The sequence below is a fragment of the Enhydra lutris genome, unplaced genomic scaffold (genome assembly GCF_002288905.1).
Source record: "Enhydra lutris kenyoni isolate GAN:26980312 unplaced genomic scaffold, ASM228890v2 scaffoldscaffold20, whole genome shotgun sequence".
Lineage (NCBI taxonomy): Eukaryota > Metazoa > Chordata > Mammalia > Carnivora > Mustelidae > Enhydra > Enhydra lutris.
Genome location: NW_019154104.1, coordinates 1,860,386 through 1,886,867, shown reverse-complemented (window position 1 = coordinate 1,886,867; position 26,482 = coordinate 1,860,386). Strand labels below are relative to the sequence as shown.

The 26,482-nt window shown below is 53.0% G+C and overlaps 1 protein-coding gene across 4 annotated transcripts in view; it reads left to right on the top strand.

Moving 5' to 3' along the window:
* The window catches only part of LOC111148595 (actinin alpha 1), a 98,152-nt gene that overhangs the window by 61,104 nt on the left and 10,566 nt on the right, over window positions 1-26,482 (top strand). For all 4 annotated transcript variants that reach the window (XM_022505296.1, XM_022505295.1, XM_022505294.1 and 1 more), the window contains exons 4-12: window positions 4,856-4,942; window positions 6,831-6,918; window positions 7,448-7,526; window positions 10,995-11,076; window positions 12,335-12,420; window positions 19,614-19,706; window positions 21,021-21,251; window positions 23,020-23,167; window positions 26,332-26,482. In XM_022505296.1, the coding sequence (XP_022361004.1) occupies window positions 4,856-4,942; window positions 6,831-6,918; window positions 7,448-7,526; window positions 10,995-11,076; window positions 12,335-12,420; window positions 19,614-19,706; window positions 21,021-21,251; window positions 23,020-23,167; window positions 26,332-26,482 (1,045 nt within the window). The remainder of the gene's footprint in view (window positions 1-4,855; window positions 4,943-6,830; window positions 6,919-7,447; window positions 7,527-10,994; window positions 11,077-12,334; window positions 12,421-19,613; window positions 19,707-21,020; window positions 21,252-23,019; window positions 23,168-26,331) is intronic.

Here is a 26,482-nt window from a genome sequence, read left to right as displayed (position 1 = left end):
GAGGGCTGGGTCCGCTTGGCTGTGCCTGTCCCGGCAGAGGGCGAGGAGCAAAGACAGACCCGGGCATAAACTCCATCCGGTGCCTTTGACCTTCCAGGAAGTCAACCAAGCTGGCCGTGATTTCTGATTTGTTTCACACGGGCCTCGCTTCTCTGAAGATTTTGAAAGGCTTCTTTAAAATGAGATAATCCTGACCTCCTCACTGCCCTAGGGATTCCTTGCTGTAGGCCGAGCCTTCTACATTGAAATCACCTCTCCTGTTTCAAACTGAGCACTAAGATCATGTGCTAGGACATCTGCCCTGCCATGCCAGGAAACTGGATGAGGCCACAAATGGGGTGTGTTTATTTTAATGAAATGCGGTTTATTGCTATAGACTAACATAAAACACAGTGGAGCCGATCCCCGGAGTGAGCACTCGTGGGGGTCTGGGTGGGAGGGGTGCATCCTGGGCTGACGGGGGCAGGCCCATCATGGGCGAGACCCCAGACCTTTAAAAGATTATCATAAGGTGCAGGACCAGACTCTGGTGAGCCCCTGATGGGAAGACCCAGGCCCAGGTGGCCCTCTAGGAATGGAATGGGTACTCTGGAGGGGCCTCTGGTCCCTGTCCCCGAAGGTGTTTGCACGGAGGCAGAAAGCAAGGGATTTCCATATGTCCAGGTGGGATTAGAATAGATCCTTGATTTAGGATACACTTGATTTAGAATGTCTAGACTTCGTGGACTTGAGACTTGACCTAGATGAGTGGTTGGTATTTAACCCTGTGAGAGGACCAGAAGGATTTTTTATCTGAAGATCTTTGGGCAGGGAAGGCCTGATGGCTTTGGGTGCCAGGAGCCTGGGCGTGGTCTTGATGATGGGTCACCTGTGCTGGGGGTGAAGCGTAGCGTGGGTCTGGGAGCCGGTGACCCCTGGCGGTCTAGTTTCTGTCATGTGGAATGTCTTCATTCTACCATCTGAGTCATGCACGGGGGGGCTGCCTCCATAGGGTGGGGGCAGGGGGTCAGTGCAGGGTGTGAACGCCTTGTGGCGGGCTATAGACCAGGAACGGCAGAAACATGGCTCCCCCTTCTTCCTATACCCACAGCAGACAGTTTCGTCTGTCACCACGTTTTGTCCCCAGGGCCCAGTGTGGCCTTGGGACCCTCTTTTGAGACCCCGCTTTCCTGGCAGCCCCCTGACATAAGGCTGCTGGTGAGTTGGGCATCCGTGATCCAGACCCACAGATGCCTGGGAAAAGGATTTGTTCTGGGGACCCTTGGGGTGGGGGGGCAGGGGCTACGCTCTGGGGGTGGGATAGGGAGGCAGCGGGCCCTGAGGCTGGGGTGCTGTAGGGGGTGTCAGCCCACTCTTTTTGCCTGTACTTGGCTCTCCTCTGTCCTGCAGGATATGGTATGAGTGAGACTTCAGTGAGCAGAAATCCCTGGGGGTTTCTGGGGAAGGGAGGGAGGAATAAGTGGGCAAAAAAGAAGCCACTCTTGTCTCCCTTAGTGCTGGGAGGGCACTGCACTTGAGGCCATAGGAGGCCCAGGTGTTTGACCTTCACAGGTTGGGTGCGGGGGGAGCCATGGGATGGGGTAGAGGCAGGGGGCCAGTGCTGCAGCCTCTGCCCTCGGAAAGGTCAAGACCTCGCCACCTGAGCCTCTTCTAGATGTTGAAAAAATAATCCCCCGTGTTGAAAACACTGTCCATGAAATTTCACACTTGCTTTTTCCACTTTCCATATCGTGAAGATTTCTCCAGGTCATTAAAAACTCGTGAAGGTAATTCTTAGTGGCTGTGTTCATGGTTGAGCACAGCGGTGCTCTGTTCCAGACCTGGGTCCTGCCCTGGAGGAGCCCGAGTGTGTCTATGATCTCCCAGCCACGGGCCTGGGTAACCTCTGCCTGTTCACCCACATGTGGGTCATGCCCTCCAGTGCTCGCTCATTCATTCATTCATTCATTCATTCAATAGATGTTGATGGGGGGCTTTCTCTGTGCCTGGCACTCCCTCTGCTGGGCTCTAAGCAGTGATGCAGAATGGAAAAATTGTTCCCCTCATGGAGCTTAGGGTCTGGAAGGGGAGAGAGAGAAAATTACACACACACACACACACACACACACACACACACACACACACACACACACACACGTCAGGTGAAGAAGAATCCAGCAGGAAGTACAGGAGGGAGGTTTCCAGGAGAAGATGAAGTGGAGATGGAGGGAGGTGCGGGACAAGTCTCGTGGATATCTGGGGAGGAGAGAGCTGTGGGGAGGCCATGTGACCTTGGGGGGGTGCTGTCAGGGCCCCACTGGTCATGGGCGTGGACTCTGAGGCAGGTGGGAAGCCGTGGAGGTCCTGAGCAGATGGTGACGGGCAGGGAGGGCATTTACTCCATCGCACCTTGTACTGGGTGTATTTCTGCTTTCCAACTTCGGGCCACAAGAAATGACCCTACAACAGGCCCTGTCATACAGCAGCCTTATGCTGCGTGTCCGACCGTTGGCTAGGCATAGATTCCTAGAGGGAGAGTTCACTGTCAGGAAGTTGAACAACTTCAGGGTGCTTGATCCTATTGCCAAATTATTTTCCAGACAGTGTGTTTTTGCTTTTGTTTTTGTTTTTGTTTTTAAAGATTTATTTATTTGAGGGGCGCCTGGATGGCTCAGTGGGTTAAAGCCTCTGCCTTTGGCTCGGGTCAGGATCCCAGGGTCCTGGGATTGAGCCCCGCATCGGGCTCTCTGCTCGGCGGGGAGCCTGCTTCCCCCTCTCTCTGCCTGCTTCTCTGCCTACTTGTGATCTCTCTCTCTCTCAAATAAATAAATAAAATCTTCAAAAAAAAAGATTTTATTTATTTGAGAGAGAGAGAGCGAGCGAGCACTGGAGCATGCATGGGTGGGAGGGGCAGAGGGAGAGAGAATCTAGAGCAGACTCGGTGCTGAACATGGAGCCTGACACGGGGCTCGATCTCATGACGCAGAGATCACAACCTGAGCCGAAACCACAAGTCGAATGCTAAACTGCGTGTGCCACCCGGGCACCCCAGAAAGTGTTTTTTCACACCAGTTTACACTTGTATCCACAGTGTGGTAGGTAGCCTTGTTTACCATCAACCCATGTGAAGGTGTGTGTTCCTTGTTTTTTAAAGTGGCTAATTTAATAGCTAGGAAAATGTTATCTTCTTTAATTACAAGAGAGATTGAACATATGTATAAATTGGTTATATTTTGTGTTTTGTGAAGTATTTATTCAGGTCTTTTGCTTATTGTGAATTTAGACCTTTTTCCTTATCAATTTATATCAACCCTTTAAACGTTATGAAACCTTTGGAAATCACAAGTGAAAGGGCGTTTTTTAAAAAAATCTGTGGGCGCCCGGTGGCTTAGTCATTAAGCATCTGCCTTTTGCTCAGGTCATGATCTCAGGATCCTGGGATCGAGTCCTGCATCGGGCTCCCCTGCCCGGCAGGGAGTCTGCTTCTCCCTCTCCCACTCCCCCTGCTTATGTTCCCTCTCTCGCTGTGTCTCTGTCAAATAAGTAAATAAAAAATCGTTAAAAAAATAAGAACCAAGTCTTGAAGGACTGATTCTTCACCGAGTAACCCTCACCGCGTCTCCCAGCCTGCTCTGCGCGGTGCCAGCTGGCTGTTTTACTGCTTAAGGAAGGTGGTTGTGTGCTGCTCAGTTTTCCATCTCTCACCCAGGCAGTCTGACTCTGGTCTGTGGCCCACTGGTGTCTGCGGCTCTGGGAGGGCTGTGTGAGGCCCTCGTGAGCAGGAAGAGTCACAGGCTGTCCACTGCCCGACGTGAACCCTCTTCCTCCTTGGCACCCCGATGTGGGCTCAGCAGAGTTGCCCCCCCACCCGGGTATCGATAGCAATGCTCTGCCCCTTGCTGAGTCTACAGCGGCATACGGTTTTGCCCTCCCTTTTGAGGAAGATGATAAGATCTTAGAATGTAATTTCCTTAGTGGAACTCACTCTTGCTTAAAGGGTCTGCGGGAAAGACCCTAGTGAACGTGGGCTCAGGATATTGGGAGTTCCTGGAAGTTACCCCTTCTCCCGGTTCTGTTAGGGTTTTCCTACAGTCAGTTTTTTAGGTTGGAAAAAATAAGATATTTCTTGGATGCCAGATGGTTAGCTGAGTACCTTGCCGTGGGGCTGGGTTACTGTCTCCTGGTTTGGAAACAGGTAAGGGTAAGGAGTCTACATTTGATTGGCATAGGTTCAGCTCCCAAGACTGTTAAGTGGCTCCATGTCTTAGGCTCCTTAAAGACAGGTTTTTTTTTTTTTTTTTTTTTTTTCCTGTTTATATTCCCTGCCTCTGGGCCTGGTACAGGAAAAAAAATTACTTCATAGAATTTATAGCATTTTTTAAAAGTCTCGAAGTGTTGCTTAGACTGAATTTTTAATGGATTATCTCTTAATTATGATCTTGAAGTTGTTGTTTGATTTTTTTAAAAATATGCTTTGGTGCCCAACTAATGGCATGGGGTTGATTCCTTTTGATCGATTCCTCTCGGTTGTGCCTGCACTGGCTTTTTGGGTGTGGATGGCTCACAGAGTTGCCAGAACATTTGTGATGATTTAGAAACCTGTCCCTCTTCTCTGTCCGTCTCTCTTGCCTTCTGTGATGCACCCACCGGAATGGATCACACCTATCTCGTGTCCCTGTCACCCCCAAGGAGGCTTCTCTCCTGGCACTGGTGATAACCTGATGGTACTTTAAAAACATAACTTCTTTTCCCTAGAGGTGGAGCTGTGTGGTCTTTGATTTCCTACGTGGTCCACGCAGTGATGTGGGCACTCCGGGAGTTTTAACTCTGCCCTAGCTAATAGCCATCCTAACGTGTCCCAATGCCGTTTCTGTAGAAATCGTGGATGGGAATGTGAAAATGACCCTGGGCATGATCTGGACCATTATCCTCCGTTTTGCCATCCAGGACATCTCTGTGGAAGGTGGGTCTCCTGCTTTGCTTTGTTAGTCCCCAAGCCCCTTCCTCTCCCTGACCCTTACCATCACGTCTTCCTCCCTGAGCTCAGTGTGGAGAACCCCCGACCCCCTTCAGTGGGGGCCTAATCATGGGCTGCCTCCTGGGTTTCTTGCCCATTGGTGGCATCTGTCATCCCTCTTGGTCTGTAGAGAAACTAGAACTGTTCAGGTGCTGGTTTCCACTGGCACATTGGCCCCAGGGACTCCTACTCACTTGGGGACTGCCTAGGGGTGCATGGGGAAGTATTGGCTCTTGGGTTGTTAAATCCAAAAGGGCAGAGAAATAGCTTAGCAGCCGGGAGGCCATGTAGCAGGGCTCCTGGTGGACCCTAGGTCCTCCACTTTGCTCCCATAGCTCCCTCTGGTGGCCACTTCACAGATCTTTAAGAGGAGGCCTCTCTAGGTTGGGGCTGCCATCTCCTTAAACTTAGGGTCCCACACTGGCATTTTTTGAGCTTTATATCTGATGTGTGTACATTTATTTTGTAATAAATTATATTGAGATATTGATATTTGTATCACGAAACACACATGCCAAAACAAATTTTAAACAGGTGAGATGGAGATAATATTTTTAAAGTATTTTTTATTCATGGGACACCTGGCTGGCTCAGTTGGTGGAGCATGCTGTCTCGTGATCTTGGGCTTGTGAGTTCGAGCCCCACACTGGGTGCAGAGATTCCTTTAAAAAAAAAAAAAATAAATAAATAAACACATAAACTTTACAAAATATGTTTTTATTCATTTTCATGACCCAGGAATCGTAGATTTTTATTCAAAGTAATTCTTTTGATGGAAAGAATGTAGAATAAATTGCTTTCTTATGGAAATTTTGGTTTGACATGTGATGCTACAACCATGGGAAGGCCTACATTTAGGGCTGAAGCAGTTGAAAAGGTGTCCACAGTAGTCACTTCGAACATGGAGCTTGTTAGGGATGGTGGCTATAAATCCATTTTCAAATTGCCTTCTTGATGAGCTCATTTTGATTCTTTGGGGACTGATTCCTTCTCAGCTCTGGTTAAATTGTCGTTATTTCAATCTTGTAAAATAGCTGATGAGCTTGAGCTGAGGAGAAGCATTAGCTTTGCTGATTTTTTTTTATTGTTTGTTTGTGCTTGAAATACTATCTTTGCAGAAATCATTTCATGTCATTTAAAAGTCCATTTTGTGAATTGAAAGTAAATGAGATCACCCATGAACCCTCTCTGCCGGGTACCATTTCTGCAATTCATGGATGCGAGCACAAGGGGGCAGTGTGGTTTGCCGTCTGTGCTGGGAACTCCTGGGGTCCCCTCAGACACCTACCTGCTTTACCTTACAGACACGGGTCTGCTTCACACAGCAGTGGTGTCCATCCACGCATTAAATACAAGGAAGCTTCTTAGATAATTCTAACACTTCTGCCCCACACACGGCTCTGTGCACTCTGCACGGCTGGAGTACCCCTCCCCAGAGATCCTGGGACTTTTCATAGACGGATCAGACATAGACCTGACACAGATTGCTGATTTACTTTGTAATGCTCCATGTCTTTGAATTAAAGGGAATAATGGGGGAGATATTCTGAAAGCTTGGAAGGCCATTATATCGGTATTTAAATGTGTTATGTGGCTAGCTTGTAAAAGCGGCCTCACTTGCTTCTCTGTTTCTCAAATAACTTGTCAAACTTCGTTGAGGAAACAGACTTAGTGGCCTAGTAGCCCCAGGGTTGGAATCTTGGGGTCTTTGTATGGACCCCTCATGTGAACAAGCGTGGACCCTGTGGGCACGGTGGGGTTCCCATGAGCCAACACCCCTGCCTGTGCTGAGCCAGCCCACTGACCTCTGCACCCGTTGTCCCCCTCCTCACAGAGACTTCTGCAAAGGAAGGGCTGCTCTTGTGGTGTCAGAGAAAGACAGCCCCCTACAAGAACGTCAACATCCAGAACTTCCACATAAGGTCAGTGGCTGGGGGCTGAGGGGCTCTTGCAGAACCTGGACTGTTTCCCACCAAACTCCTCGGCCCCCTTTGGCTGGGGGTAGTCTCGGCTCTGGAACAGAGCAGAGGTCCTTGGGGAAGAAGTTACTTTCTGCGGGGCGGGGGGGTGGGGGGGTGGTGCCACAGACCCTCCAATGCCATCTTCCTCCCCAAGGAGAGTGTCCAGAATGTTCTAGCCTGGGGTGCTGGAACAGAATGGGGAATGTGGGGGGGGGGCAGGGGAACAACAGAGACCTGGGTGGAGAGTAGAGTTGGATACGGTAGGTGTCTTAGCTTGCCAGGCCCCACAGAATCTTGACCCCAGGGCCTGGGATTGTGGCAGGAAGAAATAGTCCTTCCCATCCTGTTTTAAGTCACTCCTGCTCTGAAGCACTGTGTGTTCATCTCTGGAAAAAAGGTGGGCCCCTCCAGTCCTGGTTTAGAGCTTTCCCCTTGGGTGGTGCCTGGCCCCACTCACCGGCCTGCCCCACCTTCTCTCTCCCTTGCGCAGCTGGAAGGACGGCCTTGGCTTCTGTGCCTTGATCCACCGACACCGACCTGAGCTGATTGACTACGGGAAGCTGCGGAAGGTACGTGAGCCTACCTGACTTCCTGCTGGGTCCCTCCTGGGTAGTGGGGGGATAGAAGGGCAGGACCGGGGCCCTCTTCTGAGAGCCCATGGCCATGGTCAGGGGTGTCACTCCCCTTAGACTGGCCCCAGAGACAATCTGTAGAAGTAAGAGGAAAGCCTCTTTCCTGTGAGGGCTACTTGGCTGTCCCGTGAGCACGGCACCGTGCCCTTGCTGACCTGAACAGCCCATAGCGTATGGGAACCACCATAGGGCATTATTGGGGTCATGGGATCCTCACTGCCATTTTCCCCTTCTATTTTCCGGGGTTTATAAAGTGGATGTAGTAATCACGGAAGGTTGCTTCCGTAATTGAAGCTGTTGTATGTTAGAGGCGTTTGCTCCCATCCAGGGCCAGGACTTGCTGGGAAGCCCCCGCACGTTCCTGCCGGACTCACTGCTGAAGTTTGGCTGGGGGATTTCCTTTAGCTGCTGCTCAGTTTCACTTACGCTCTTGGCTCAAAGCTGCGGGGGGTTTTCCTGAACCTGTGCATGGGTTGAGAGGCAGATTGGGAGGTGGGAGCTGTTCTTAATCGCGAGGTGGTTCTGGTGTCCGGGTTGGCCTAGACCTTGGAGAAGTCTGTCCGGGACCGCTCTGAACTCACTCACCAGCTCTCCTCTGAGCCCATTCCGGTGCCCAGAGGCCGCCTGTGGAGCCCTCCCCCGACCCCCAGCTGATGATCGGGAGCTCAGGTTGGAATGGTGTCAGTCCCTGTGTGGTTCTCTTGACAAGGCAGCTTCTAGGAATGCCTGTTCTCCACTTGATTCTTGACACTTGGAGAACGCAGTGTTCGGTGAAGACCCCCACGTGGCTTGTGGCCTCAGAGGCCAGGCTTGATGTCGCCAGTGTGGGAGCTGCCCTGACAACTCTGTGATGGTGTCAGGGCCTCAGTTTCCAGGGTGTGGCGGAGGAAAGGGGTAGACTCCCGTTTCCTCCGGTCGCTCGAAGCCTGACCAAAGTCTGAGGCTGGGCCCCGGGCCCACTTTCTTTCCTTCTTTCTTTTTTTTTTTTTTTATGGCTTTATTTATTTAGTAGAGAGTGAGTGACAGAGAAAGAGCAAGCGAGCGAGCGCACAAGCAGTGGGGAGGGGCAGAGGGAGAAGCAGACTCCTGGCTGAGCAGGGAGCATGATACGGGGCTCGATCCCAAGACCCTGGGATCGTGACCTGAGCCAAAGGCAGACACTTAACTGACTGAGCCACCCAGGCGCCCCTCGCCCACAGCCTGGCCCTGCACATGTCTTTGGTCAGTGGTTCAGCTCTTCCCAAGCCACTATCTTAGTGGGTGGGAGGGTCCCTGTGCTCTAGCTCAGCTGCTTTGCGAGGAAGACAATCAGATTGAGAACCCCCTGATTTACCTGAAAGCTGTGTGGCTGAATCAGACAGAGCTGAGGTGGGAAACCCTAGAGGTGATGATTTTTTTTTTTTTTCAAAGGCATCATCACGTACCTTCTAACTGTTTACCTGCTGCACCTCGGCGATAGGCATACATGTGTCTGTCCCTGTGTCTGTGTGCTGAGGGGACAGCCAGTTAGTTAATCCATAGCTGTTTGTCACCCTGTATAAAGTGGGGCCCTGCTAACAGTGGCTGTCCGGTCCCTTCCCCCATGCCACAGACTACAGGGTCTTAGCCTTCCAGGAGGTAAGAATCTAGGGCTCTTTGTCTGCTGCCCGGTCAGCTGCCCACCCCCATGTGTCTTGTCTTTTCACTGTATCACTGTGTCTGTCTCTCCTCTTTTTAATTCAGTAGCATCATTAAAATCCAGCCCAGATCGTAGCACAGACCTGGTCGCACTGAACCCTGGATGCTTTCCAGAAAGCACAGGTTACTGGAGCCAAGCGGTGTTTGGATGCCGGAGAGCAGTGGGGCTCTGGCTGGGAAGCTCTTCCTTCCCATTGTGGTCTTAGCTGGGCATGGGACCCTGGCTGTCCGTGGAAATTGAGCATGGCCAGCAGGTGTAGCCTGGTCCCGAGGGCTGCCTAAGGCCCTGGATGGAAGTGATTTCCACTGCTTGGCATTGTTTATGTTTTTGGTTTTTTTTAATCATTTTGGAAGCTATCAGAAACTTTCCCAGGAGGACTCTACCTTCTCTTATTTTGAGCAGTTTCTTCCTGAAAGCATCTGGGTGAATGTATTTATTTCTTTGTAGCTTTGTGATTCTCGTCTTAGCACATGGGGACACTGAGTCCTGGGCTGACAAAACCAGGCTGCTGTATGTAGGTTAGTCTGGGGAACCGGGAAATAGCATGGGAGGACCAGCAAGGAAATCCCATCACTGTGTGGTGGTTTTTTTCCCCCATGTTAAAAAATTCTTTTAATTATGGTAAACATACATAACATAAAATGGAATGTATATAAAAACACAAAGCATAGATGATATAAATACTTGAGCCGTGCTGAGGTGTTCAGGGCGGGGGCAGGGACGTGTCTCCAGTGCTCTTGGTCCTGCACAGCTGAGACCCTGCACCGTGACACCGTCACGCCCCACTCCCTGTTGCCCTTGGCCCCTGGCAGCCACTGTCCTAATTTGTGACTCGGTGAACTTGACTGCTCTGAATGCCTCGTGTAAGTGAGTCATACAGTATTTGTGTCTGGCTTATTTCCCTGAGCGAATGTTTCCAAGGCTGACCCAGGTGGTAGCAGGTGTCAGACTCTCCTTCCTTCGGAAGGCGGGGGACCAGTCCATTATAGGGACACCACATTGGTTTGCCTGCTCATGCGGCAGCTGGCAGTTGTGTCATTTTTGCCTCGTGGCTTTTGTGAACGATGCTGCCTTGGATATGGGCGTATAGATAGCGATTTGAATCCTTGCTTTCAGTTCTTGGGGCTGTACCCCCAGAAGTGGGGTTGCGAGTCCTGTGGCGGTCCGAGTCCCCCCACACCGTGTGCCCAGCGGCTGCACGAGTTTGCGTTCCCACCCCCTGTGCCCAGGGGCTCTGCTTTCTCAGTCCCCAGTTCGCGTTCTGGAGATGGTAGCCCACGTCAGGATAGTCACATTGTGGCTGTTTGAAGGAGCCGCCAAATTTCATGGAAAGGGAGCAGCTTGAGGTCTCCTAGTCCAACTCTTGAATAGTAGAGGGGAGACTGAGGCTGGGCTGCTGAGCGGCAGAGCCGAAACCAGAAGCCTAGAGGAGCGGCGCCCAGGCCAGTGATCTGCTCTCGGCAGGCGCTTTTTAGCCGTTTTTTTCTCGGGCTGCAGGCCAATACGCTTCATCTTCTTTCTCTCACAAACTGAGGCTTGAGGAGGAAAAATGGCCCTTAACCACCCACCCAGCAAGCTCTAGAGGGAAGCCAGCCTTGTGCACACCCAAGAGCTGGGCCCTGGGGATCAAGCCCCGGGGGCCAGAGACATCCTGTCCGCGCTCCCGTCTTTGATCACCCAGACTTCTCGGGCCCCCCCCCCATGCCTTCATCCTCTTCTTCCTCTAGGATGACCCACTCACAAATCTGAACACAGCCTTCGATGTGGCGGAGAAGTACCTGGACATCCCCAAGATGTTGGATGCTGAAGGTAAAAGGTGTTTCCTTCTGTGCCTGTGGCTCTTCCCTCACCGGCCAATGGTGGCCAAGACGGGTGGGGCCCAAGGTGGGAGGTGGGGAGGCCTGGTTCTGCGACCTCCTCTGGGGACCCCGGTGGGGGTGTGGGGGGACCTACCTGTGAGGGATTCCTCATTCCCTAGTGGTTTGAAGGGGAGGCTAGCTTATCGGCTTCAGCTGCCTGAGGATGGTTCTCTGTCTTGGAGCTGGGGTAGTGGGTGCTGGGGTGGAGCAGTGTTCCTTGTTGTAGGGGAGGGAAAAACTCTTTTCCCCTACCTCCTTAGGTGCTCCGGGTGGGATCCTGTAAATTAGACTGGCCAAAAGACAGATTAATGAGAGAAAAGCAAACAGAAGTCTATTAACATGTGCATTCACAGAGCTCTCAGTGATGAGTACTTTGCAGGGGTAGTTAGGAATTTGGGGTCTAAAGCCACACCTGACTTGTAGGGGAAAGGGAGGGGGACAACCAGCATTTATGGAAAAGCAAGTGGCTTTTTAGAAAGTTGCCTGGGCCCTTAGGAGTCGAGGAGGGAGAGGTGATCATTGGTGACATTGTCTGGGACCATTTTCAAATCAATAAAGCCAGGAAGAACAGTATATAAACTTCCGTATACCCCTCCTCCCGAAGACACAGTGAGATTTTGCCACTTTTCCCCCCTTTGGTTTTCGTAGTTGAAATGTTTTAAACCCCAGACATCACAGCATTTCACCACGACATACTTGAGAATACATGCCTTAAAAATGTGGATCTCTTTCTCTGCAGCCCTAAAGCAGATTTCATGCCTAGCACGGTGACTGTCATTCCTTGATATATCTCTTGCCCAATTCAAAATCAGATTTCCCTGATTATTTTTCTCGAGAGTTGGTTTGTTTTAATCAGGATCCAAATAAGTCTGCATGTGGCATTTAGTAGTTCTCTTTCTTCTGCCTTTTCCTGTCTGTAGCACCCACCCGTCCTGTTCCTTTTTATTCCTGTTGTTGGATTTGTTGCAGAAGCAGGGATGGTCCTTATTCTGGGTTTGTTGTTTGCTTCCTTGGGACACTGTTTCTCTGCTCCCTCTACTACCTTTGCTGTTCCTGTAAGTGGAGGCTGGTGCCAGAAGCAGGTAGGGTTCAGGCTCAGCATCTGGGCATAGAAGACTTAGAGGTTCTGTAAGCTTCTTCCCGCGTCACATCACGAAGAGCATCATGTGTTCGCCAGCTGGCTTTTAACTCCGGATTTTTCTTGCCAGACATCGTCGGAACCGCCCGCCCGGATGAGAAAGCCATTATGACTTACGTGTCCAGCTTCTACCATGCCTTCTCTGGAGCCCAGAAGGTACCCAGGGCCCCCTGCTCCTTCCTCGCACAGCACACCTCATGCCAGGCCCCAAACCATGCACCCCCGCCCTGCCCACCTCTTCCTGGCAGCGGGGCCCGGGAGGGTCTGTCTCTCTGGTAGAGTTAGCTCCTGGGGCCAGCGTGACGTGGCGTGCTGTTCTTGCTCGGCGCCTCCTACCCTGCATCTCTGCTCCTTCTCTCATCTTCCTCTGCAGTCTCTGAGAAGACTGGGCTAGAGCTTGCCTTCTGGGGCCCAGAGGGCTGGCTTGAGCAGGAAGAGCTGCATGTGTGAAATCAGGCTGGGGGTTCTGGATGCCTGGAAGGCGCAGTGGGCAGCAGCCCCTCTGTGCCCACCTTTGTTGAAGCTACAGGCTTTCATGGAGCTATGGGGCTTCCCCTGGGGAGGCATCTCCTGTCTCCACTGACCTATTTTACAAAGGTGTCACGAAGCCCCCACCTTTCTCCCATTCACGGGCATGATTTAGCAAATCTATCCACAGCTTTTTTGGACCCTGGTGCCTTTTATATCCTTCTGTATCCTGCCTGGGACCCACATGTGGGGTCACTCTACGCTCTGTATTCATAGACATAAGCACAAACCCTTGGAGTGGGGTGGGGGAGGAAGGAGGAGGTGGGCGGCTATGAGCCCCTTCAAATGTCCTGGCTCAGTTTTGCTCAGGGAGGCCTGAGTTTAAAGTCCAGTTGTGCAGGTTCTGCACTGCACAAGGGTACCACAACTAAAGAGCACCATTCATGCCACAGACACTGAAGATTTGAATATTTTTGTTACTAGGCTTAGCTCAGGCAGCAGAGTCTCCTCTCCTAGACCCCTCTCACAGGCAGGACCCTGAAAACACAACATGCAGGTCAACACAACTACAGACCACAGGCTGGGCCTTCATGGTTTCAGGCCGTGGACCTGTCCCATCATGTGGATGTGCTTAGGCCAATTTCCCACCCTCCGCATGGAGTCCGAGTGACCTGTCTCCATATGCATGATGGGGGTGCTCCCCCCACTTCTGCCCAGCCTTACCCTCTGCTCTCTTCCCCCCTTCCCTGTCTCAGCCTATGCTCTGCCCTGCCCTGCACCCCCCGACCCTCTCCTCCCACCATCTCATTTCTCCTCTTTCTGCCCATTCCCTCATTTGCCGTCTCTGCAACCGTCCTGTATTCTCTCTGTCAACCACGGCTGTTTGGGTTTATTCTGTGCTGCTGCCGCTCCCCTTTCTCCTCTCAACCTCTTCTCCTTCTCTGTGCAGATGTGTAGGCACGCTAAGGCCGGATGGGAAGGCCATGTGACCTATTGTTTCATGTCACTGCCACGCCTTCTTGGGTGCGCAGAAGGTGAGCTCTCCCTCGGCCTCGCCCACTCTCCCTGCCACCCTTCACCCACCTCTTCCGTCCTCCCGGGGTGTTCCAGCAGTGGTCAGATGGGGCCGTGGCCCCTGCAGTGACAGGAGGGACTAGAGAAGGCCCCTTGCCTCTTGTGCTCTCTGAACCTTGGCCAGGACACCTGAAAGTGCCTGGGAGCCCCAGCCTCTGGCTGGCCCCCTGTGTCTCTGTCCACACACGCTGGGCTTAGTGGAGGCCATAGTGGTCTCAGCTCCTTCCCTGGACCCCGAGTAGAGAGCCCTTATCCCAAGTGGTGGAGCTCCTGGCTGTGCTTCCTGACTACTCCCTGAAACATTCAGAAACCCCTTTGTTTTCTCTCCTTCCCACTTAGGCAGGACCATCCTCTCAAGTTACCCAGCAGACAGGGCAGGGAGAAATCTGCCCTGCCTTCCCCTGTAGACGTGGTGCAGCTGCACGCACCACAGGGGAGGCATGGGTGCCCCATAGACCGTCGGGATTTGAATACTTGTTATTGAAGTAATCCTGCAGATGGCAGGAAAAACAGGCTCTAACATACCGGTATGATAGTTTTCCGCTAGAAGTGCCTTGGGAAGAAGCACCTTTAAGCCATTCTGCAGAGGCACCGTATGGGCGAGCAGCAGCCCAGTTCCCTGGCTGGGTGGGCACCCAGAACCCTCCTTGCCTTCCTTCCGACCTCGCCTTCTTGGCACAGAGACAGGAAAGCCGTCCTGCTTGGAGGCTTCCTCACAGGTGTCCTGGCCCTCCCAGGATCCCCAGCCCCTTCCAGCCTCTTTTCTGGTCTGCCTCTTGCTTCCACTTTCTCTCTGTCCTACCACCGCTGCTGCGTCTTGCCAACTTCTTCTGGCCCCTCTGACCCTCCACCTTTCAGCCAGGCTGTGAGCAGCATCTGTCTACTTGCTCTGCGGGCCCCTCCCCCCCGGCCCTGATACCCACAGAGGGCCCACTTGCCTGCATCCATAGCTAGAGGGCACTCTGCTGCAGGGTTTCCAGAACTCTTTCTAGCTCATCCCTCTCCCCGGCTCCTCTGAGGGTTCTGTCCTGGGCTTCATGCCTGCTGACACTGGCCTTCCCTGTGTCCTGGCTGATGATGATGCTCGGATGGGAGTGCATGCTTGCGTGCGAGAGCGTGTGTGTGTGCATGTAGCAGCCTGCTCCTCCCCTCCCCCCAGATCTCATGCCACCTCCCCCATGCCCTCCTCCCTCCCTCTCATCCTTGTTGCAACCATTTCACGCTCCTTTTGTCCACATTCAAGGACAAGGTCACCAGTGTGGGGCTGGGAGTGGGGCAAGGGTGGTGGTGTGCCTCTCAAGGCTGGGGTCGAGAGCCTCACCCAGAGTCATCCCTAAACACTTCAAGGATTCAGGCACCTGCTTAGAGCCAAGCAGGCCAGGGGGAGGGGAAACTTCGCCCTCTCCTATGGAAGAAAGAGGGCTCTTCCAGACCCACACACTCTTCTTGTCTTGACCGTTTCCATGTCTCGTGCCGGTCCGGGGACAGATCCTGAAACCCATGCCCAGTACCCTCCATCCCCTCAACTGTCTTTCTCTTGTCAAGCCTTGGAGGGTGGAACTAGAAAGGCAGCAGAGTGCCTCGTGTGCAGGCTTGTGTCTACACGTGTATGCACGCACGCGAGTCTTGTGGTCCGCCTACCCATACAGGTATGTGGTGTGCAAGTGCACATCACTGGTTTTCTTTGTTGGACGAGGACCAACTTCTGTTTGACATGATGGTTTGGGTTCTGATTCTTTCTCAGTTTTCTTTTCCCCTCCTCTTCCCCCGTGTCGATTTAGAATCAACAGAAAGCAACAGCTTCTGTTGATGTAGTTGGTGCTTTAAAGTTCATGGTCTGTTGGGAATGACCATGAGAAATAACAATCTACGGCACAGGCTGGCTCTGCTGTAGGTATTTCTGGGCACTTTGAGGAGTAAATGGTGATGTTTGTATCTGTCTGGCCCTTCGGTTGCTTTTTTTCACGTTGTGAATCTCCTACGGGAAAGAAACACCATTCCTGCCTTCAAGGGATACATGGTCCCTCTAGGGGAAGCCCTGACATCCAGAAGCCAACGATGGCTGCAGTGTAGTCAGTGCCCACTTTGCTGCAGACTTGAGCAGGGGAGGGGCAGGCCAGGGGGCTGCAGGGCTGCATAATGCGGACGCTTTCTTGAACAGGAGGCCCTTGAGCTTGGGGGTCTTCGGGGTTGGGTAGGGGTCCTCAAGTGAAGATGTGGCAAGGGTAGGGAAGGCAGTCCCAGTGTGGGGGACAGTGCAGCCTGCGCGGGGAGAGTGAGCTCGCCCTGCTGGCCAGGTCTCTCCCACTGCCTGGAGCGAGTCCCCCAGGGGAAGCCAGAGATGGCAGCTTGGGAGCGTGCTGAGCCCCTTTGCCTGCGGGCCCTGCTGGTGGGGACACTGGGGCTGGGTACTGATTTAGATGTAGGGAAGGGCTGAGCTATGGGAGGAAGGAAATGGACAATTCTAGGTAGATATGGGACATTTTTGATGAAAAAGGTCACAGATGACATTTTGGTGGCATTCATGTGAATCCCTGTGGATTGTGGGTGGCAGAGCCATTGTGTGTCATTTGGCCACATTTGGATGACAGACGAGACACCACCTTAATTCACTACCTGGACCAGCGAATTCAATGTTGCTTTTTAGAGCAGCAGTCTGGCCTGGGATAGCTGCGCTTCACGTGGGATAGCTAAGTTGTTAAGTACTCCAAGAATAATAGTCCCTCACTTAAAAAATTAAAAAAAAAATAAAACACTCATAGGAAACCAAACAGATTGTTCTGTGTTAAGCTGTATGATAATACAACTTAAAGTAAGTCATGAAAAAATAAACCAAGGTAAGGTAAATGCAAATTTCTAGAAGTCTTCCTTTGGCGTTTAGAAGTAGTCCTTTTGCCTAGTGTTATAAAATACTTTCTCAGCCCGGTAAAGATATTTGTGCTTATGTCCCTTATCTCTTGTAAATTCTGTTAACATCAGAGAGGACTGGGTGGTCTGGTTCCTCCTCTCTGTTCCAGAGCAGCCCATTTCCTCCTGCTGGGAGAGCCCGGGAGAACCCGAGGCCAGCACTCTTCAGGGCGGTGCTCTGATGGGGCTTCGGTTTCTCTTTCTCTCAGACAATGAATCTTTCCTCCCCTAGAACAAATCTTTCCTCTGAGGCGTCTTTATGACTTGGTGGTCCTTGGTACCTCTCTCCCAAATCCCCCCATAGTGATGGAATTCTTGTAGCCACGGGAGAAATCATTTCTAGAAAACTAGAAAGTGGGACAACTAAGGTAGGCCTCGGTCCCACCCTCAGGGGTCTCACTTGCCTTCACCACAGCGAGTGTGTCCCTCAGGCCTGCCTTCCCTGCGTGGCCTCTGTGGCCTCCTGGGCCGGGGGTGGTGGATGACTGGACCCTTCAAGGGACCAGTGTGGAAGCAGTGTCACCTTGTAGGCTTCTATAGGGGGAGTTATGCAGTGAGCGAAAGACGGGTCAGCGAACTTTCTACCTGTCTTTTTTTTTTTTTTTTCTTCTCCTTAAAATCAAGTCTGGATTCCAGGAGCTTGCTTCTTTCCTAGAGGAAACTGTGGGAGCTGGGAGGAGTTTGCAGACGGGCTGTTGCCATTTCTAAACTCTTGCTCTGTGAGGCCTGTGCTTTCTTTCCAAAGGCACATTTCCTGGTTATAATGATCGCTTTTCTCAGTCTCCTCAGGTAAAGCCACCTGGGTGTGGGCAGGCTGAGTTGCAGGCTTGGGAAGGTGGGACTCTCTGAAAAATCCCCAGGTGGCCCAATGGGGAACTGGCTCCCCCGGACTTTATCTGAAAGGACCCTCTATTGACCCTGGAGCTGGCAGGCTCCGAAGGGAGGGCAGGGCTCCCAGGGGAGGCTCCCAGGATCTGTCTCCTACCATGCTACGAACACAGGCCTCATTCAGTCTGTCAGTTTGACAAAATAGCACACAGGTCAAAGCTTAGGACCACTGAGCTCAGAATTTCAAGATGAATCAGGAAGGTAATGAGGCCAAGGAGGACTTTATCCAGGAAACATGGCAATGGTAGCTGCTGCCTGCCTGTGGTGCGTGGCCGTCTCTGGTCAGCATGCTGGACTGACTTACCTGTGTTACTATGGAGACCACTGCTCCACCCACCTGGAGGTCTCCCTCCCTAGCCTTCAAGGGAAGTGGCCCTGGTGACTTCAGGTGGACTGCTATCCCCAGCCCTCCTCATGGGGCACATCAGCCTGTTTCCTATGACCTTGCTCTTTCCAGGACCCCATAAGGAAGGAATTTCCCTCTTTGTTACCTTTTGGAATTCTCTGTGGTTACCTGTTGGTTCTTAAGAGGAAGGATGATCCATGAGGGGTTCCACGTGAGAAGGGGCCACAGCATCTCCAGGGCAGAGTTAAGCTGAAGGGCAGAGGGGTGACGGTCTAAGAATGTTACTCCTTGCCTCGGTGTCTTGAGACCTGGGATTCAAAGCACCCATCCCATCTTGGAGGCCCTGTGGCCATTCCCACAGTTGGACCTGTGGGAGGTCTCCTTGCTCCGACACCTTATCCTGGAGGGTGCAGTCTCTTGACTTGGAGTTTGAAAGGACCTTTATGCTGACCTGCTTACACACACACACACGCACACGCATCCCAGCAGCCCCTCCTAGTCACATGATTCAGTGGGGTATGTCCTATTTGAAAAGTTCTGCAAAGAAAAAACACTTAACATCTTAAATATTTCTTTCCAGTTCAAAGCACCCTCATTCTCTGGAAGTTCTTTCTTATGCCTAGCCTCCATTTATCTTGCTGCAATAAAAGCTCATTTTGTGTTACTCATCAACTGGTTGTGAGGTCCCATCTTTCTGTTCCTTAAGCCCTTATCAACTGCAGGGTCACTGTTCTCTAGGGCCCTGGAATGCATATCTGTTTTTTCATTGGCATTATCTGCTCCCATCTCTAGGCTTTCTTTCTATCCCAGGACCCCAAAAAGGCTCTGTGTTCCCCTCCCCTTGGAGGTGGGTCATGATGCGAAAAGATGAGTTTAAAAATCACCGGAGCAACTGGTAACTTAGGGCCGTCTGGCCCTTGTTGGTGTTGGGTCCACAGCAGTGTCCCCTGGAGTTTCTGGGCCTTTACCTCTGATTTCCAGTCAATCCCCTCTCATTGCTCTTGTCACCAGGACCCAAAGGCTAGCAGAAGCCCAGCTCTCACTCAGTGAGAGACCCGTGCTTAGCTTTCCTGCAGGCACCTGTGCCCAGCTGCCTGGCCATTCTTCCCATACTGGGTTGATCCTTAAGTCTTACCCTTCGTAACGTAGAGGGTCTCTGAGTCTTCTCTGATATTCTTGGGGCTTTGAGCCAGGAGCGGATTCAGTAGCGATCTCGAGAGGCCTTTTGCCTCTCAGCACCTTATTCCAGACTCCCAGCTGTGAACTTCGGCATCTCCTGAGATCCTGACCGATGCCTGAGAGCCTGAGCCTTGGGAATCCCAGGGCCTCCACTTAGGATTCTAGGCTGTGTGTGCATTTTCTCATCTCTTTACCTGAGCTGAACGTTTTGATTGTATCAGCCATTATTATGTTAGTGTCTTCCCAACATGCAATGGTTGGCCTCAAACTCAGGTTCTTCTCCAGGGATCCCCAGTTCAGCCACCAAGATCTTTCTCTGGGCTCCCTTGACCTGTGGGACCCAGCATGGGCTGGTAGAGGCTGGCGAGGAGGATGTGGATTCAGAGCCTTGGGAGCTGCCTTCCTGCCATGTGGAGCTGCTGGGGTGGGAGCTCCTGCTACCCTGGGCTGACCGTGCGCACCCCCCCACCCCCTCTCTTGTTGCCAGGCGGAGACAGCAGCCAATCGAATCTGCAAGGTGTTGGCCGTCAACCAGGAGAATGAGCAGCTCATGGAAGACTATGAGAAGCTGGCCAGCGATGTGGGTACCTCATGGCTTCTCCTGGCCTGGCTTAAGCAAGGCTCTGCTACCCCACCCTGGGGGGAAGAGGGAGCCCCCAGATCCTGTCCCCCTCAAACCTGTCCCTGGGGCACAGTCGGAGGCTGGGTGTAGTCCTTAGTCCCAGCACAGAAGATCCAGGGAAGCTTTGGCTCCTCTCCCCTTCTCCCAGGAGGCAGAGGCGGGGCCGGGCTCCAGGCTCCAGAGAGCCGAGTCCCGGGCCTTTTCTCTCATCGACAAACAGTAAGCCTGGCGAACTCTGCACCTCTCTGGGTCTTGGTGTTTTTCACTTGTCGGGTGAGAGCTAAGCCAAGAGATCTCTTTCTAGTCTGGTATACTGTTGTACTGTGAGTGGCTTGGCCTAGAAAAGGAGGACGCCTGGTTCAGAGAGGATGTGAACTGGAGAGGGACCAGGGCTGGCTCCAGCTAGCTTAGCAGCTGGGGCTACTCAGGGGATAGGAGAAGACAGTGCTGGGTCTGCTGTTCTGCCGTTGACTGTATGTGGGTGAAGGCTCCACTTGCCTCTTCCTTAAAAGAACTCAGCCTTCTGAACCCAACCTCTTGGGGGATCTGCCATCCAGTGTAGTAGGAACCCAGGTGCCGGGCTTCCTCCCCGCTCTGCCATGCTGGCTTGCTCACCTTGGCAAGTTACGTGACCTCATGGTGCCTCAGTCACCCCTCTGCAACCTGGGGGAGGATCACAGCAGCTAACCCCGTGGGGGGCCTGTGATTATACCAAGGAGTTCGTTTAGGGGACAGGCTGACCCCTCGCCGGCGCTCATTCTATTTCCTGTGACCGCCAACACTCCCTCCACCACACCTTCTCCACCATTGTCACCTCATCCAGGCTGTCATTCCCTGCCTGTGCCCCAGAAGCCAGCCCCTTCCTTTTTGAGTCAGAGATCCTCATTCTAGAATTCTAGGTGGCCAGGTGACAAGGGCCTTGGGAAACAACTGGGCACCCCCTCCCTGGTCCGGCTGAGGACACGGAGGCCCGACCAGGTGGTAGAGCTGGAGCCCAAGCTCAGGTCTCCTCCTAGTCGAGCTGACCTCCCAGCAGGTCTGGCAGAGCAGGGGCTGGAGTCAGCCTCTTCCCCAGGCAGACAGGAGGCTGGTGGCCAGGCTTGGGGAGGGGGGGGCCCTGGGACCTGGCCTCGTGGCTGGGGAGTGGGAGTCCGGACAGAGTGTGCCATCAGGAGGGCCCTCCCAGTGTGGGAAGGACCAAAAGGCCATGAGGAAGAGAGGGAAGCAGCCCCTGCGCCGGCTCCCAGCACCCTCACCCCTTCCGCCCTCCAGCTGCTGGAGTGGATCCGCCGCACGATCCCCTGGCTGGAGAACCGGGCGCCGGAGAACACCATGCAGGCCATGCAGCAGAAGCTGGAGGACTTCCGGGACTACCGGCGCCTGCACAAGCCACCCAAGGTGCAGGAGAAGTGCCAGCTGGAGATCAACTTCAACACGCTGCAGACCAAGCTGCGCCTCAGCAACCGGCCCGCCTTCATGCCCTCCGAGGGCAGGATGGTCTCGGTGAGCTTGGGGGAGCCCGGGGCCCCCCGACCGACCGCCGGCTGCTCCCCCACCTGCCCCCCCACCAGGCTCAGCCCCCTCCTTGCCACTATTCCAGGCCAGACTCGCCCTCCCAGCACCACCTTCTCCCCCACCCCTCAAAAAAACATCTTTGCAAGCAAAATGCCTCTTTACATATTGAGCCAAACAGAGCTCCATCAGTAGCAGTCAGGATAATTTTTTTACTGCTGTGGAATCTTTTCAAGCACTTTGTTTTACTTTTTTTTTTTTTTAAGGTTTTATTTATTTATTTGTCAGAGAGAATGAGAGTGTGAGCACAAGCAGGGTAGCAGCTGGCAGACGAAGAAGCAGGCTCCCTGCTGAGCAAGGAGCCTGATGCAGGATTTGATCCGAGGACCCCGGGATCATGACCTGAGCTGAAAGCAGGCGCTTAACTGATTGAGCCACCCAAAGTGTATTACCATACAAAAAAATGTAATGGCTTTTTTTTTTTTTTTTGGGTAGGCTATTTCAAAGATACAAACAGGCAAAAAGCAGAAAATAGAAATTACCATAATCTCAATTATCAATATCAACTTAGAAAAAATGTTTTTTAGGGGCGCCTGGGTGGCTCAGTCAGTTGGGCATCCAGGTCTTGATCTCAGCTCAGATGTGGGTCTCAGGGTCGTGAGTTCAAGCTGGGTGTGGAGCCTACTTACGAAAAAAAATGTTCTTTGGGAAAGATTCTTTTAGTCTATGTAAATATAACTTTTAAGGAGATCCTAAAGCATGTTTATTTCATAAGCCGCTTTTAAAAAAAAACACTAAAATTATATCGTGAATGGTTTTCCAAGTTGTTAAATTCTCTTCCTGTAGGTTACTTAGGTTATTTCTGCTTCCTGCTTATCCTGTCCTCAGACTTGGGAAGGAACATTATGAGCCAGGGAAACATGCAAAAAAAATTTTCAAAGTTCACCAGGATAAGCTTTTGCCCTTTAAAATGACAAGTCCTGAGACAGTGCGGGGATGCAAAGCAGGAGGAGCATGGGATGGGGAAAGCCAAATGGCGTTGGAAGGAGGCAGGACCCCCGGGGACCCTGGAGGAGAGGAAAGAGTCTCCAATTGCAGTCTTTTTCCAGATTCCAGGCTGAAACAGCAGCTTTTAGGTGGCTAGAGCCCCTGCTACCCGGAGGGTGCTGTGTGTGAGTTAGAAGGGTCCCCCTGCCCCCGGGTGGGTGCAGCCTGTTCCTGGGGCCCCCGGGTGGCATCCAGGCTGGTTCTGCCCCTGTCTGCCCAGTGGGCACCCTGTGCTCATTGTAGGAGCGACCCTGCAGGTGGTTTCCTGTTTGAAGGGCTGGGGTTCTCAGCAGCTGTCACTGTGCTCAGATGCTTGGCCAGCTCAGCGAGACCAAGGTTCCTGCAGGCTCCACGTGACTGCCTAGAGCTCATGACACATCCAGAGATGTGGGCTCTGGGAGCCCTGGGAGGCTCCTATCCCTGCTTCCCTCACTCAGTTGTTGCTCCGTTCTCCGGCTGGCCCTACGTCCTGTGATTGGTCAGCGTCCTGGGCCTCAGAGGGCCTCGGACTCTTTCCCCACAGGGCTGCACGCCAAAGCCCTATAGCTGGGTGGCCCATGTGGACTTGGACCTAATGCCCTGCCCGGGAGGCCTGGTACCCCAGAGCCTGGGAAACACCAGGGTGGGGCTGGGTGGGCATGGCTGACATGGGGAAGGGGCTGGGGTTCTCAGGGGCCAGCAGGGCCTGACCCTGTGCCTCCTATCCCTACAGGACATCAACAATGCCTGGGGCTGCCTAGAGCAGGCAGAGAAGGGCTACGAGGAGTGGCTGCTGAATGAGATCCGGAGGCTGGAGCGGCTCGACCACCTGGCAGAGAAGTTCCGGCAGAAGGCCTCCATCCACGAGGCCTGGACGGATGGTAACGCCAGCCCAGCCTCATGCCTCCCCCGGGGATGCCGGCTTCCATGCTCCACCGGCCAAACCACCAGCCCCAGCTCCTTTCTGTCTTGCTCCTTGTTTGTTTTGCTTTGTCTCTTACTAGTTGCTCTTCCTTAGACAAATTCACTGGCCTTTTGGGTGACTCCGCTTCCTCGTCTGTAGAGTGGGGATAATCACAGTGCCAGCTTCGTAGGTTTAGGGGAACAGAATGAATGACCACCTCGGAAGCACCAAGAAGGATTCCTGGCCTAGGACGAGGCTATGTATGTGTGACTCATTGTTGGTTTTGGTCACCGCAATGATGTCTTCTCCCCTGAGGCTGTTAGCTTGGGTTCTCATCCTGACTCTGCCACCCAGAAGCAGAGTAAGTTTGGACCAGCAGCTTCGCCTCCAGGTCTCATTCCCCCATCTGTGACATGCAGGGGACCAAGCGCCCTCCCCTGTGTCAGCGTCCAGGGCTGCTGGAACCAAGGGCCAGACATTGGCTGGCTTCACACGGCAGAAACGTGCTCCCTCCCAGGTCAGGAGGAGTCCGAAGCAGAAGGGTCGGCGGGGTTGGTTCCTTCTGGAGGCTCCAAGGATGAGGCTGTCTGTGCTGCTTCCTGGCGTCTGGTGCTCGATGGTTGTCCTTGGTGTCATTGGCTTTGTTCAGTCTCTGCCATCTCCCATGGCTGCTTCTGTGTTTCTCCTTTTTCTAATAAAGCCTCCAGTCATTGGATTTAGGGCCCTGCCTAGTCTCCTATGACCTCATCTTAACTAATTGCATCTACAAAGACCCTTTTTTCAAATAAGGTCAGATTCTGAAGTTCTGGCTTGACATGAGTTTCGGGGAACACTATTCAACTCGGTATGCATCCCCCTAGGGTTGCTGTAGTGGTAAGCATCTTAAGGACATTTTATGCTTAGCTGGTGCCTGGCAGGTAGAGCACACTCCGTAAATGGTAGCCCTGGGGATTCTTCCTCCACTGCATGCCCTGTTGCTGTTTCTGGCCTCCAGTGGTAGTGACCTAGAGCCCTTGCCGTGTTAACAGAGGTGAGGTATGTCTCCATTACTCCAGCTTGGAGGCACTTGGGGCCACACCTGGTGTCTCCCTGTTGGCAGCTGAAGTTAACGCCAAAGAAAGAAGAGTCACACCTGGAGTAGGCTTTTCCTAGAACTGGGGCCAGGGCTGGAGAGGGACCCACACTGCCCATCCGTAGGGTCAGCCATTTCAGCTGGAACCTCTGGCGTAGCCTCTGTTGGCTGGTGGGGTGGGTGCAGTGTCTCCATGCTCCCCCATCAGATCTTAGGCTGGAGACGATGAGGGATGGACGGGCTCGCTGTACCCTGTGGCGTGGTGGGGGATGGGCACGTGCTTGAGTCGGCCTGAGGGGGCCGGGGTTAGCTCCATGTTGCAAGTACACAGTGGTGCAAGCTTGCTATCTGCAACCCCCCCCGTCCCACTGCCAGGTGCACCTGGTGCAGAATGGAAGTAGAAATCACACCAGCTCACTCATGTGTGTCAGTTACAGCTTCCCCAGGGCCCCGGGCACAGCTCACAGAAAGGTACAGAGCAGGGGCCAGCCCCGTCAGTCGGTCCTTCACCAGCAGGGACATAAGAACGGCTGGTGTGCGGGCAGCAAATGGGGGCACAACCTCTGGGCAAAGCAGTCTAGCTGGGCACATCCACACCTGGCCATGGTGCTGCCTCCTGACCCAGGAATTCTTGAACCTGTCCGAAGCATGAACCCTGAACATGGGGAAATCACACATCTAGGAAGATTTGCCGGGAGACCCTCTCTGATAGCACAAGCTGAGGGGTCTAGAAGCCCCACGGTAGGGGGACAGGTGTTCACACCAGTGGTGACTCAGCCACCAGAGGGGACACATGTAGAAACTGGAGCCAGAGTAGAGACTCTGAGGATGGGCTGCTGAATGTTCGAAAGCAGGAAACACAGCTTCCATCTCCCTGAGGGTTGTGACATGGCATCCGTATAAGGAAAGATGGAAAAAGAGTAGATAAGTAGGCTCATGGTTAATTTAACATATTATTCTGTAATATGGTAAACTTAACATATTATTCTGACTTAAAGAATAAGAAGTAGCAGGTCACCTGTCTGGCTCAGTCGGAAAAGCATGTGACTCTTGATCTTGGGGTCGTTTGAGCCTCACCTTGGGTGTAGAGATGAGTTAAAAATAAAATCCTTTTTTTTTTCCTTTTTAAGATTTTATGTTATTTATGACAAAGACAGCAAGAGAGGGAACACAAGCAGGCGGAGCTGGAGAGGGTGAAGCAGGCTCCCTGATGAGGGAGGCTCAATTCGGGGTGCCAGGATCATTACCAAAGCCAGAGACAGACGCTTAATGACTAAGCAGCCCAGGTGCCCCTAAAAATAAAATCTTAAAAAAAAAAAAAAAAGGTAGAGGGAAGGAAAGAAAGGCCACTTTGGGCACGGTCTTCCAGCCTCCACAGCCCGGCCTTCATCTGCTGAGACTGGCTGAGCTTCCCTGACAGGCCCAGACATGCAGGGTGGGGGCGTGCAGGCCAGGCCAGGGCAGCCCCTGTGCTGGACCAGATGCTTCATGAGACAGCTGGCAGACGTCGTGTAGCAGTAGTCCTGGGGAGTTCATTTCTCATTCCGTTTCCTCCTGGGAAGCAGAAATCCCAGACATGCCAGCCCGCCCTGTTCCTAAAGAGAGAGCGGCGCCCCTGACAGAGAAGGTTCTGGCCACTGTTGGATTCTGTGTAGAGTGCCGTGGACATGCGGACCACAGCGAGATAATCAAGGGGAGGGGTCCCTGCAGGGCTGCTGGGGGCCAGCAACAGTAGCTGGAGAAAGATGGGGCGTCCCTGAGGTGCTTGACTGGTTCTTTCCTGGCTGTACCACGGGGCATAGCCCAGCGTAGCCTTCGGACATAACCACTCCTCGTGGCCCCATACGCGTCCCATGGAAAGTAGCACCTTCCCCGACTCGGCCTTGTGGCGGATGTTCCAGCTGCGTGTTGCTTTCTCAAACTGCCGATGGTTGATCGCTGTATGGTGGGCATCTGGGGACGTGCCCCGGAAGTGGGGCTTTTGGGGCCCTGACGGGTGGACGGGCAGGTCCAAGAAGATGGGGCTTCTGGCTTCTGCTCAGCCTTGTACCCCTTACCCCCGAACGCAGGCAAAGAGGCTATGCTACGACAGAAGGATTACGAGACCGCCACCCTCTCGGAGATCAAGGCCCTGCTCAAGAAGCACGAGGCCTTTGAGAGTGATCTGGCCGCGCACCAGGACCGCGTGGAGCAGATCGCTGCCATTGCGCAGGAGCTCAA